The sequence below is a fragment of the Molothrus ater genome, chromosome 3, assembly GCF_012460135.2.
Source record: "Molothrus ater isolate BHLD 08-10-18 breed brown headed cowbird chromosome 3, BPBGC_Mater_1.1, whole genome shotgun sequence".
Lineage (NCBI taxonomy): Eukaryota > Metazoa > Chordata > Aves > Passeriformes > Icteridae > Molothrus > Molothrus ater.
Genome location: NC_050480.2, coordinates 14,440,190 through 14,452,713, shown reverse-complemented (window position 1 = coordinate 14,452,713; position 12,524 = coordinate 14,440,190). Strand labels below are relative to the sequence as shown.

The 12,524-nt window shown below is 40.1% G+C and overlaps 1 protein-coding gene across 3 annotated transcripts; it reads left to right on the top strand.

The window, feature by feature from the left end:
- The first annotated feature begins 2,313 nt into the window (after window positions 1–2,313).
- On the top strand, window positions 2,314–11,692 carry ETAA1 (ETAA1 activator of ATR kinase). Of its 3 annotated transcripts, XM_036380854.2 has the most exons (7): window positions 2,314–2,526; window positions 4,071–4,208; window positions 4,475–4,551; window positions 6,086–6,204; window positions 6,504–8,313; window positions 8,533–8,644; window positions 10,432–11,692. In XM_036380854.2, the coding sequence occupies exons 1-7, from the start codon at window positions 2,343–2,345 to the stop codon at window positions 10,545–10,547; spliced, it is 2,556 nt and encodes an 851-aa protein (XP_036236747.1). In that variant the 5' UTR covers window positions 2,314–2,342; the 3' UTR covers window positions 10,548–11,692. The 3 variants fall into 3 exon arrangements, with proteins under 3 accessions (XP_036236747.1, XP_036236746.1, XP_036236748.1); XM_036380853.2 differs by having other exon boundaries at window positions 6,504–8,644; XM_036380855.1 differs by lacking the exon at window positions 8,533–8,644 and having other exon boundaries at window positions 10,432–10,548.
- The last annotated feature ends 832 nt before the right edge of the window (window positions 11,693–12,524 follow it).

Here is a 12,524-nt window from a genome sequence, read left to right as displayed (position 1 = left end):
TTAATTTTAATTACTGATGACAGTATTTCAGATTATGCTTGTTAACAGAAAGAAATACAAGGTAGACCACTGTACAGTACCCAGCTGCTAAGAGGCTGCCAGAAAGTGGTAGGAGACATCAAGATCTAGTAGTACTTTCTAGTAAGTGTGTCAGTTTCAGTGTTTTGCATTCCCTTAAGATGTATCTGCTGCTACTGTACAAAATTTCTTCTCAGTATCTATTCCAACCATAAATAAGCAGCAGGTACCTTACATAGTGCCTATTGCATGAAGTCCAGGGAAGCCATTTTTTAATAACTATACTGCAAATGGGCAATGAAAATATCCTGCACAGCTTTGCCACACTTCATGCTGATGTACAGACCTACCCACATTGGTATGATTACAAGACAGTAGCAATGTTCAGATATCTATGATGGATTTTGAAGCCAAAATCTTGACTTGCTTTTTCAGTCCTCTTTGTATTTTACAGTCTGCTCGATACTTTACAGGTCTGGCATAAACAAGTTAACTACTCAAATGTCACAACTTTCTGTGCTTGCTATAAATTTGCTACATATGTGATATTGTTTCTCTATTTAATACATAGTACCTATTTTTTTTCTTGTTAAAATGTGCTCTCTTGGCTTTAATTACACATGAGAATGGAGAAGTGAAAAAAAAATATTGTTTGCCTGAGGCCTCAGGTGAAAAGAAAAGGTTTCATGGCTCAGGGAATCAGTCTTTAGTGACTTCAAAACTTCTTACTCCTGATCCACCCTGAAACCCACTGCTTACATGTTACAAATTAAGAATTATCCCAAAGTAGTCCCATTAAATTAAATGAAAACCAGGGAAAAAAAAAGAGTAGTTCACTCCTTGACCCTATATGCTTAATAGATATGTTTTTATATTTATTTTTAGAGGCTCAGAGAGGAAATATTCACATTGTTACATAACATATACATATGTTTGCATTTATACTGCTTAAAATAATGATGTAGTATCACAGTCCCTCAGGAACCCCAAGCTAATTTCTTATCTACCAAATTTAGGTTCTGTAAGCCTCTCTTCACCAGCATCACCTGCCTCACTGGGATTAAATGATTTATGCCTGATGGGTTTCACAGAATCACAGACTCAATTAGATTGGAAAATTCCTCTGAGATCATTGAGTCCAACTTATGACTGACATGTCAACTAGACCACAGCACTAAGTGCCACAACCAGACTTTCCTTAAACATCTACAGGGACTGTGACTCCCTGGGCAGCCCATTCTAATGCAACCACTCTTCCTGTGACGAAATTCCTCCTGATGTCCAACCCAAACCTCCCCTGGCACAGATTCATGAAATTTTCTCTCATCTTGCTGCTGGTTGGCTGGAAGAAGAGACCGACCACCACGGGGCTACAAGGTCCTTTCAGGGAGCTGTAGAGAGTAAGTAGGTCACCCCTGAGCATCCTCTTCTCCAGGCTAAACACCCCCAGCTCCATCAGCTGCTCCTTGTAAGAATTGTTTCCTTGACTCAGTTTCATTGTTTCCTCACCAGGTTCATTGCCCTACACTGGGCTCGCTGCAGCATCTCCATGTCCTTTCTGAATTGGGGGGTCCAGAACTTGACACAAAAGGTGGGGTGCTGCTTCATCAATGCCAAGTATGGGGGAAGAATCACCTCCCCTGGTGCCCTTCCCCTGTGCTCCTGCTGGCCACACCGTTCCTGATACAGGCCAGGATGCCACAGGCCTCCTTGGTCACCTCTGCACATGCTGGCTCATGTCCAGCTGCCAGTGACCACCACCCCCAGGTCCTTTTGCTGGATCCCGTTTCTAGCCACTCATCCCCCATCTTCTATCACTGAATCGGGCTGTTCTGGCCAAAGTGTAGAACCCCCCACTTGGCCTTGTCGAACCTCAGACTATTGGTCTTGGCGCATCAATCCAGTCTCTCTCAGATCCTTCTGTAGCATTCCCACCCACCAAGGTATCAGGCCAGAATTTCCTAACGGTATATTCGAGGCACCTCAGGCCAAGCCGACAGCAAGAGTCCGCAGGAGGGCACATCCTGCCTCTCTGCCCATGGCTGAACTTTTCCTCCCCCAGCTCTAGGGACAGCCGGGTGTCACCGCTCTACGGTGGCGACAGCGCGGGGCAGGAGGACCCGGCGGCGCCTCACGGCCGGCGGGGCGGGGCCTCAGTTCTCCGCCGCTTCCGAAAGCCCGTCCATCCGCCCGCCTCCACAGCGCGGGGCCAATGGCCGCTTGAGGCGGCACGGCGGCGGCCAATTGGCGGTGGTCTCGCGAGCCCGGCAAAATGGCGGTGCCGTCGGTAGCGGGACCGGTGCGGTGCCGCCGTAGCGGCCGCCATGCCCAGTAGCCGGCGGAGGGGGCTGTCCCTCGGGCCCGCCGCCCTGAGGAGGCGCAGCGGGGGCGAGGAGCAGCTGACGCGGCGGCGGGCGGAGCTCCCCGCGGAGGAGGGGCCGGTGGAACGTGGTGCGAGCCGAGGCCTGCCCGCCGGGGAGGCGGCGGTGTGCTCGCCCCGCGCTGCAGGTACGGCGGGAGCGGCCCCTGGGGGCCCCGGCCCTGCCCGCCGTCTCTCGAATCCGCGGGGGAGGCGCGGCTGAGCCGTGAGGAGGGGTTGGTGCGGTCTAAATCTCAGCTCGCCCGGCTCGCGTGCCCTGGGAAGGGGCTGTTACTGTCAAGGGCAGGCTGAGCCAGTGTGCCCCGGGGGCCAGGCAAGCCTTAACGTGTACGTACCTGGTGTATGTTAAGAAGAGCATTGCCAGCAGGGCAAGGCAGGTGTGCCTGCTCCTCTGTTCAGCCCTGGTGAGGCCACATTTGGAATACTGTGACCAGTTCTGAGCTCCTCAGGACAAGAGACATGGAGTTCCTGGAACAGGTCCATCAGAGAGCTACAAAGTTGGTTAGTGGTTTGGAGAATGTCTTTTATGAGGAAAAGCTGAGGGAGTTGGATCTGTTTAGCCTTGCAAAGAGAAAACAGGGCACATCATCAATCTGTGTAAATATCTAAAGGCAGGGTGCAAAGAGGATGGACCAGGCTATTCTCAGTGGTGCTGAGCACTAGCATAAGAAACAGGCAGAAAATGATGCACAAGAAGTTCCACCTAAATATAAGGAAGATCTGTACTATATGGTGACTGTGCACTGGAACGGGTTGCCCAGAGAGAGTGTGGATATTCCAGAACTACCTGGTCCCAGGTAGTGTGGAGAGATATTCCAGAACTACCTGGTCACAATCCTGTGGTGTGTGCTCTGGGATGACCCTGTTTGAGGGGGAGGTTGGACAAGGTGACCCACTGTGGTGCCTTCCACCCTGACGTATTCTGTGATTCCCACAGCAAATACTGAGAACTAACTGAGGAGAGGATAAAACCTTTATGGCCATGCTAGGCACTTCAGGGCAAAACATCCTCTAAGATGTTCCTCCCATAGTAATAGCATCTTCTAAATTATTTCTGTAGGCTTTCACATCTACAGCATCATTTCTAAAGGGTAGGGGTGACTAGCTGAGTTTCACTTAGGGTGTTTAGTTCACTTATTGATCAAAGGCAGTTGCAAGCAGGTTTTGTATACCTACATTCCTGCTTTTAATAGTCCTAGCTGGAAGGGCCCAGGGGAGGAAATATAGACAAATGTAGGTTATGACCCAGAATAATTTGGATGCCCATTAAAATAGTAGTTCAGCTCAGAGTCTGGGTGAAAGACACAAAGCAAGCAAGAATACAAAATATTCTCTTATAGAGGTATACATAATTTTTCTCTTAACATAAGATTAAGTCAATGTAAGAACTGACATCCTTACAATCGGATCTTGGGTGGAAAGGTGTCAGTATCATGTAATTTTCTCTTATCTCTGTGGAGATATGATTGGCAAAGCTAAGAGTCCTGTATTTCATGTCTAGTTTTGTACAGTATTCCTGTTGTGAGTAAAGGAATCCTGGTGAGTGTGAACTTGATTGTTATTCTTGATGTTCCTAATGCATCTTCTTTTGCCTTGACCTGTTCTGTGTTTTAAGTGATTTTTGCCTCTTATTTGTTGTTTTCTAATAAAGATCCTCTTTCTTTTTACACAGAACCATGTTTACATAAAACACCAAAGAGATCATTGAGTAGAAAATCCCGAATACCTACTTTCAGCTCTCCTATTAATGACACTGAGACACAGCAAGAAATCTTTTGGGATTCTCATTCACCAGTTGCACACAGATTAGGTAATACTAAAATCCAGACTTCAGGGCATCTGTTTGAGGCATGCAGTGGGAGTGTAGCAAAAGTTATAAACGATTTCTTGGAAAAAGGTTATTTTCTCTTATAATGATTGTTTGATTTTACTTTCATTAAAAACCCATAAATTCTTCAATACAGCACTGAATCAAGCTCCCATGTCTATAGGTTTATTTGAATTATTTGAGATGTACTGCACTTCATAAACTGGATAGATTATTCAAAATTTCAAGAAGTTTGTTTGTTTTCATAGGCAATGGAAAAAGCAAGCAGACTACCAGTAGATGTGCGGTAGAAATTTCGGAAATTGTTAATCGTATTGCTCCTCAGGTAATCGTAACTTTCTAAAACAATGCTGTGCATGTGCACTAATCAAAAGAGAGTAGTGTTTCAGCCTTAGCCTTGTTTTAGTTACAGTAGTGTCATGGTAAGAGTTGGGCATGTAGAAAACTAGTTTATAGAACGGGATTGAATTAAAATAGTAAGCATAGCATTTACTGATTGTTGTGTGAGTCACAGATGCTGTAGAAAAGGGCACATGAAGAGACTTGCAGCAGCTCTATTTTGGAAAGCTTTACTTTCAGAATGCAAATTGCTGCCCTTGGTCTTAAGAATACTGTTTATTTACCCTTAATTACTCATCTGTTAAAAGGTAAGAGTTTTTTCAAATACTAGATTGACTTGGCAGTTGTTTTTAAGCATTTTGAAGAGTCTTGATTGACTGCTGATTTACAATGCTGATTTTTGATGACCAAGATGAGAGATATTTTGCAGTAATATAAACATAGTAACCTTGCTTCAATACTATAAATAATTTTCCTCTTTACCCCAGTATCTCTTGCCCTTTCCCTCTTGCCATGAACCTGATGTCCACAGCCCAGAAAGTCAAAACCAAAGTTCTGTTGCATTTTAAGTACAAGAAGAAAACATTTAATTCCTAAAATAGATCTGTAGTATTTAGCTTGCAAAACATGCCTGCTTTTTTGACAGGGCTGTTTAAAATATATTTACTGTTTAGCGTATTTGTGATAAATTTTACTAAAAGAATTGGAAAGTCATTGATAAGGAGTGCCACTGCATGCCTTTTAAATAATTACAGTTCTGCCATAAATGTAATCTGCTGCTTATATTCTTTTTTAAACAAAAATAAATTTTAAAAAATGTTAAATTTACTAAGAATAAGATAACCTATTTAAAACTACCCTAGTTAGTATAGTTCAAATTACTTTTGCTGGCTTACACACAGTAATTTCCTACATCCCATTGCTCTGCTCCTCTAAACAATTCATCACAGTATTGTATCTCCTTCATTTCAGAATTCAAATTCAAGCCTGAACTTTGAAGCTCTGAAACAATTTCATTTAGTTTCTAAATGTCACTTAATTCTGTTTAAAGGCTCTTTTTGTAAATTAGTTGTAGTGGAAGAAGTCAGATTTTTTTCTGTAAGCATACAGAATGTAATTTATTTTAAGGTCTCTAATTTGTTTGTGCTGCTGGCCTCAGCGAGCTCCTTAGTAGTATACTAAAGTAAACTAGATGACTGCTTGTAACATGAATGTGTGTAAACCTGAATTAGACTACTAGACTTGCATGCCAAAAGTATAATTCAGTTATTTTAATTGAAGTTCTGCTTTAAATTGATATACTTAAAGTGATGCAACTATCAGTGGACAATGTTGCAGTAATCTCACTTAACTTGTTTTTGCTCTTACCTGTGCTTTTCAACAGGCTTTATCCAGTTTATTTAGTTAAGCAACTTTTAACTCATGTAAGATGTGTGTCTAATCCAGTCTTTATCTGAAATAAATTTCTAAATAAATTAATAATCTAATTTCTAATTTCCTGAATAAATCTAATTATTCAGGATGAAAAAGCAGGCTGTAATGAAGACTCCCTTTTAGGAACATGGATTGGTGAGGATGCTATCCCCTGTACACCTATAGTAGTAAAAGGGCGAGCTAGGACAAAGTTAAGTTGTACAAGGTAAGTTACAGTTTTTTCTTGCTCATCATAGCTGGACTTTCATGAAAAGATTATGTGGTCTTCTATGTATAGTGAACCATATAATTGTACATTAGCATATAGAATGCTTTTAACTGTGGGCTTGTTATGTCTTCTTGCAGGGGGTGTATATTGACTGCATATTGGAAGCAGTGGGATTTAGTCATACCTTTGTAGTTGTTAAACTATAGAATGAGCAGCTCATAGGGTCATGTAACTGAACTTGGCCAAACTTTCTCAGTAGCTCTGACTTTATTTTCTGTATTTTCTTTTTAATCCAGAGATCTTAAAATAAAAAATCCTGAAGAGGAACTCATGAAATTGGCTAAGGAGTTTGATAAAAATCTAGTCGAGTTAGATGCTGTTCAGGAACAGGAGAAGCTTGGTCACAACTTCATCCAGAGCACCTCAGAGTCTTCAAGTAATTCTAAAGATGAAATAAATACGAAGAACCAGAAATCACTCCTTGGTGAAGGATCTGAAGCAGATCCTACTGCGTCCCTGAAACCAGTTGGACAGGGCATTGGCATCCCTGTGGCAGAGCCCTGTCAGTCCAGCAGTCAAAAGTCTGTAGACCTTGAGGCTGAAGTAGCCCTTCATGCTCTTTTTGACTCTTCTACCCAGAAGTGCAGCGGACAGTTGAGCCAAGGACTGTCAGATATTTCTTTAAATAATAGTTTTCATAAAATTAAAAGTACGTTGGAGGAGGAGAATCTTCCTGAGAAAGTTGAAGAGACACAGCATGGTAATTCCGAGGCATATCAAAAAGATACTCTGTTTGCAGTAGGAAGCATGGACCAGACTGTACCAAAAGCTGATACTGACATCCTGACCAAAAAAAATCCTCCTTCTTTGAAGACACAATTGGTAGCCTCTGCTAAGCTTGCTGGAGTAGTTAATGATGACTTTGATGACTGGGATACAGATCTTTTGGCAGACGACTCTTTTGTGATGCAAATAACCCAAAATCCTGAACTGCTAAGTACTGAAGAACCACCACAAATTCCTGCAAATCCATTTGTGCATGATTTCAGTGATGCTAGCAGAGCAAAGCAAAGAAGTAGTGGCAATTCAGTAACTCTTTTGGGGACTATGAGCAAATCTAACTGTTTGCAGTATTCACCTTTGAAACATTCTAGTAAAAATTCACAACATGTAAAATCATGGTCTTTACAAAAGCCATGTAAGACAGAAAACGCCAAGACAGAGACCAAGGCCTTGCATGGTAAATGTGATGTTAAACCAGATAAAACTAAATCTGTTTGGAAGAGTACCCAAAACAGTGATTTGAACCATATTCCTGTTTCAGTGCAGTCTGAAATGGAGACTGGAAACGAATCTACTAAGCCTAAAAGCGATGCTCTTCTTCTTTTTCCTTCAAGATTTAATCCTCACAGACAATCAGCAGGAAAACCTGGGAATAACACTCATACTATTTCCTGTCAGTCATCCAGTGTTTCTACCAACATGAAACCTAATGGTCTAGCCAAAGTGGTTAACCAAGGTAATACAGGTCACTCAAATCAAGTTGAAATACCAAAAAAATGTCCTCTGTCATTTGATGACTGGAATGAACCGAAATTCTCTGATGAGATACTAGGTATGTTTTGTGGATCCGATAGTCTTTGGGATGCAAACTGTGAGGATGATGAATTGTTATATCAGGTGTGTGATGATATAGAAAAGCAAACTCAAAGCCAGGATGTTAAACAAGGAAATGAAAAAATTAAAACTATTCAAGGAGGTAGTATTAATTCCAGATCAAATGCTGATAACAGTTTCCCAGCATCTAAACAAGGACTACCCAATCTCCTCTTGGTGCAAAAAACAAATGCAAAACAAGAGGCTCTCTCACTAAATGATGCCTGTAGGAATTCATCAAAGACAGTGCATGGGCTGGCCACAGCAGGTCATGTCATGAACTGTAAGAACATCTCAAATCCTCTGACTGCGATCTCGGGTCCTTCTGTGGAGTGTAAATACACACTCCCTAAAAACTGTAATCAAGATACTTCTGAAGATACTGCAAAGACTGTTTCAGGGAAATGGTACAGGTCAAATTCTGTGCCAGCAGGAGAGACAGGTTCTGAAGTAAGTCCTGTTAATGCAGTAGATATTTTTAGTAGAAAAGCACTCGACAGCTCACATTTCTTGTATAATGCGGGAAAGATTCCAAGTAGCACCTCTGGTAACAAAACTTCACTTGTGCCTTCAAAGTTTAAGTTCCAAAAGATTAACAATTCTCAGGGTGGTCATCATGTAGGGTCTGAAAGTTCAGGGAATCATTCTGGCATTGGAATTACTCTGCAGGATTTGGAAGGAAGCAAGAATCAGGTGAATGTCACTTTGCACCGCAAGCTTGACAATAAGAAATCACCTTTCAAGAGGCATCTTTCAGAGTCATTTGCACAGACTACATCAGGTATTTGTCTTTATTGTATCACTGTTAGACCGTTTGTTCCCTTTCTGTAGTCAGAATGTCAGAGAAATTCATACTGTACTGCAGCTTAAAACAGGCTTCAGTATTCATCTATTCAGTTGAGGTGCTACCAGATGTTCTAAGGAGAATCTGGACTTCATTTTCTCAAAAATTAAATTGTCTTGATGCATATCTTGAATTCCTGTCCTTCAGGACACCTGTTTCCCTTCCACTTCTCTAAATACCTCACACCCTCTCTCCATAGACACTCAGGTTCCCTAGGATCAATTATAGGCTGATGCAGCACTCAGCATACCATTTTCTTAAACCATTACTTAAAAATACTGGTATTTTGATGCATAGTAAAACCCTAGTTAATGATGGGACAGGGGAAGAAGACACCAGGTGATACGGAATGCCAGTTTCTTTATACTACTGTACACCTGGAATTTGGAACCTCAAATCACTTGATACTTTTCAGAGCTCAGCCTCTGTTGTTTGCTCTGTGGCTGAAATTGCCAGTGAAATATTGTTGTGTTATCAGTCTAAATACTAAGATGCCCTTTCATCCAGAAGAGAGGTCAGTCACTTCTTTATTCCCAAGAGACCATCAGTAATAGTCCATGCTCAGTGTTACTTACTGGGGAAATGGAGAACCAGTCAAGTACCAGTCAGTCTCATTTTTACTTGATCTCACAGCTTGGCAAAGTTTTAATCAATATTTATTCTGATAAAACATGCCTTTAAAAGTGTCCTGTATTAACCTCCATTATAAAGAAGCAGTGTTGCAAAAGCAACAAAACAATCAATTATTGAAGAATGAATATTTTATGTTTCTTCCCCAGCAGAGAAGCATATAAATGGAAAGTAGCAATTTTGGATTATAAGGGGAAAAAAGCAGAGAGATAACTAGTTATTCTGTGGAATGTTCTAGAGAGTAAGGGAATGAATGAAGATAGCATAGATTTTCTGTACAGATAAACCATAGCTTGCTTCATCTTAAATTTTAAGGGAAAGGGCGTTAACAAAAAAATTGATATTAAATGGTCCTTTTGAAAATTGCTATTTAATTTTTCATGGACACTTTTGTGAGCAAATATACTCTTTGTTCTATTTATTCACTTCGAATACTTATTAAAAATACATTAATTGGAAATTGGTGTATAAAAAATGGTAAAATTATTGATATGTTCAAGGAGTGTTCCTGTTTGTTCCAGTGAGGTCAGGATTTTATAGTATGGGAATTTATAGTTCTGTAACACACCATATAAAATGCTATGCTTAGCTATCATGTTCTTGTCTCCTTTGCCAATTTTTATTGCTACTTTTGACCTTTTTTCAATCTATCTTGTTTTATTTGTGTGACACTGGTACTGTATCTGACCCCTGTATCTATAATATCTCCATGTTCATATCTCTGCCTAACTCACTAAATTGTAGAGCCCTTTTCACTCTGATAGCCTTAATTTTCTTAATCCATCACCATCTCCTATGTTGACTCTGATGTCATAAGGTTCACTTGAAGGGCACCCAAGTAAAGTTTCCTTGAAGCAAATGTGTGCATCCCAGTGTTTTCATTGGGAGGTAGTAATCAGTAGCACTACAAAGGTCATGCATCTTTCCCCCTTCCTGCCTAGGGGACAGGATAGATGAGCCTTTTTTAACTTGGGTGCCCAGTGTATCAGAATAGTGTCCTCCTGCCATAGATCTTCAAACACTGGAAATGGCTAAGTTAAAATACTTATTGAACAAACCTGAAGCTCCTAATACATGTTTTTTTTTATTTACAGTGTCTGTGGTAGAACAAAAAAATAGAAAATGTTCTCAAGAGGAGATTGAAAGAAAAAAACAAGAAGCTCTTGCACGAAGAAAGTCCAGAACACAGGCATTCTTTAAAGATGCTTGAACTTGGAGTGTATTTTGTCTGTGGAGTAAGCTTTTGGTAGGGAAATACTGTAATGCTGGAAGACACTTTTTGAACTCTGTTCACAGCTATTGATGGCATGTATTTTCTGGTTTTGAATATAAAAAGATCTGGAACTGAACTATAACTAATACTCTGGAGGTACTTAGTTTTAATTAAAAGCAATCAGTTATAAATGTGTAGTCCCAAACTCCATTCAGCTAGATGAAAATTCTGTTGAGGTCACATGTTGAAATTATATTGTCTGAAAATCATGAAAATATTGGTTTACTCACATAATGAAAGTGTCAAAAACAGACTGGATGTGTTTTGGCTGTATTACAGCAAGTATTCTAATCTATAACAAGACTCTCAAGTACACACAGACTAAGAAATACTAATGTTTGCTCTCAGGTAGAAGAAAGTTTTAAAATGTTGAGTTAAATAAACTACAATCTAAGAAACATACAACATCAAAAAATGATGGAAATGAACAGACTTTGGAAAATGTGCTCAGTTTGTCTCTTACTAGGAGTAAGAACTGTACATAGAGAAGGAAGAATTTATTACAGAAGTTTCATTATGTGAAAAAGTTTCCTGCAGAGGACATGTTATATTCTTTTAAATTCCTTTCAGGAAGAACTTATAAATACCTTAAGGAAATTAGACCACCTTTTTCTAAAGTCACATCACCAACCTAATTAAAAAAGGTAGCCTATGCCATTTTACCAAATCATGAGCAATACATAATACATCAGGTGAAATCTCAACTATGCCTCATTTTAGCCATCTTGGTTGTACATATTTTCAAACAAAGGCTAAATTAACAAAGGTTAAATTATAAGAATGCTGTGTCATGTCAGCTTAAGGGTGTGATAGAATTTTTGATCTGATAGATGATGTAGGGCTCAGACTGCAAAAACTGCTTCTGGGTAAGCTGCAAGATATTTTTCAACTGAGAAATATTTATATGTAAACATGTGACACTATGAAAAGTGACTGTAATTTTTCTTTGTAAATAAGTAACTAGGAAATGTTCCTCCAAAGGTTGGGGGAAGCTTTTGGTTTCTGTAGTATGCCGTTTTTGTAACTCTTGAAAATGTAAGTATTGTATATTTGTAAGTCATCATTAAACTTTTTTTCACATTTTTCTAGTCTGTTTTTGAAAATACTCTACTACAGAAACTGGTAAAAGGGAGTGAAATGGGGATTCCATATGGGCTTTACCTGAAGCCCTCACTTGGTAATTTCCCTAATTACTCGATACCTCAGTTTTCTACCCATAGTGGTGACAAAGTGCTTCCTTTGATCCATTTAAGCTAACAGTCCTTGATGGACAAACTGTTTCAACATACAACCAGCTGCAGTGCAGTCCTGAAGTATTTACCTGGGGTCTTTTTGCTTGTATTAACCACTGTGGGATCAGTGTCAGTTGATTAAGGTCACCAAAGCCCGTGCAGGTGCCCAGTAAGCATTATAGTCTGTGGCTGCAGCTCCCTCCCCTGCGACTGTTGAGCAATATAAGTTGGATTCATTTACTGATCTGACTGAAAATTAACCCAGAAAAAACATTTTTCAGCTTTTCAAAGAAGTTCATCATAATACCCTCCACAGCTAACATACCAAGAAATAGAAAGATTTTGTTGTATCATCAAGCCTCTGCTGGCAGTTTTGTGTTTAAAAGATTTGCATGTTCATATGCCAAATAAACGCCAAAATATGTAAACCCCAAACAGCAGCTATTGGAGAAATTTGATTTATCCAGACAATATAATTTGCTCTGTGTATCTGAGGTATGCTTTTCTTAGTTTAGACTCTCCTAGAACACCACAATCCGGTAACAGGCCAGATGTCAAGCAAAAGGCAATGAGAAAAGGCTACTACCATCAGTATTAAATATGAGAGTTACAAAAGTGGCTTTTAAGGTACTGATGCACGAGAATGTTAAATTGAGAAAGATAAAAGAGAGGCTTTTGCTAC

Coding starts and splice junctions, on each gene's coding strand:
- ETAA1 (XM_036380853.2), top strand. CDS start 2,343: ATGCCCAGTAGCCGGCGGAGGGGGCTGTCCCTCGGGCCCGCCGCCCTG. Junction 4,209..4,474: donor ACCAGTTGCACACAGATTAG/GTAATACTAAAA, acceptor TTGTTTTCATAG/GCAATGGAAAAAGCAAGCAG. Junction 4,552..6,085: donor TTAATCGTATTGCTCCTCAG/GTAATCGTAACT, acceptor CTAATTATTCAG/GATGAAAAAGCAGGCTGTAA.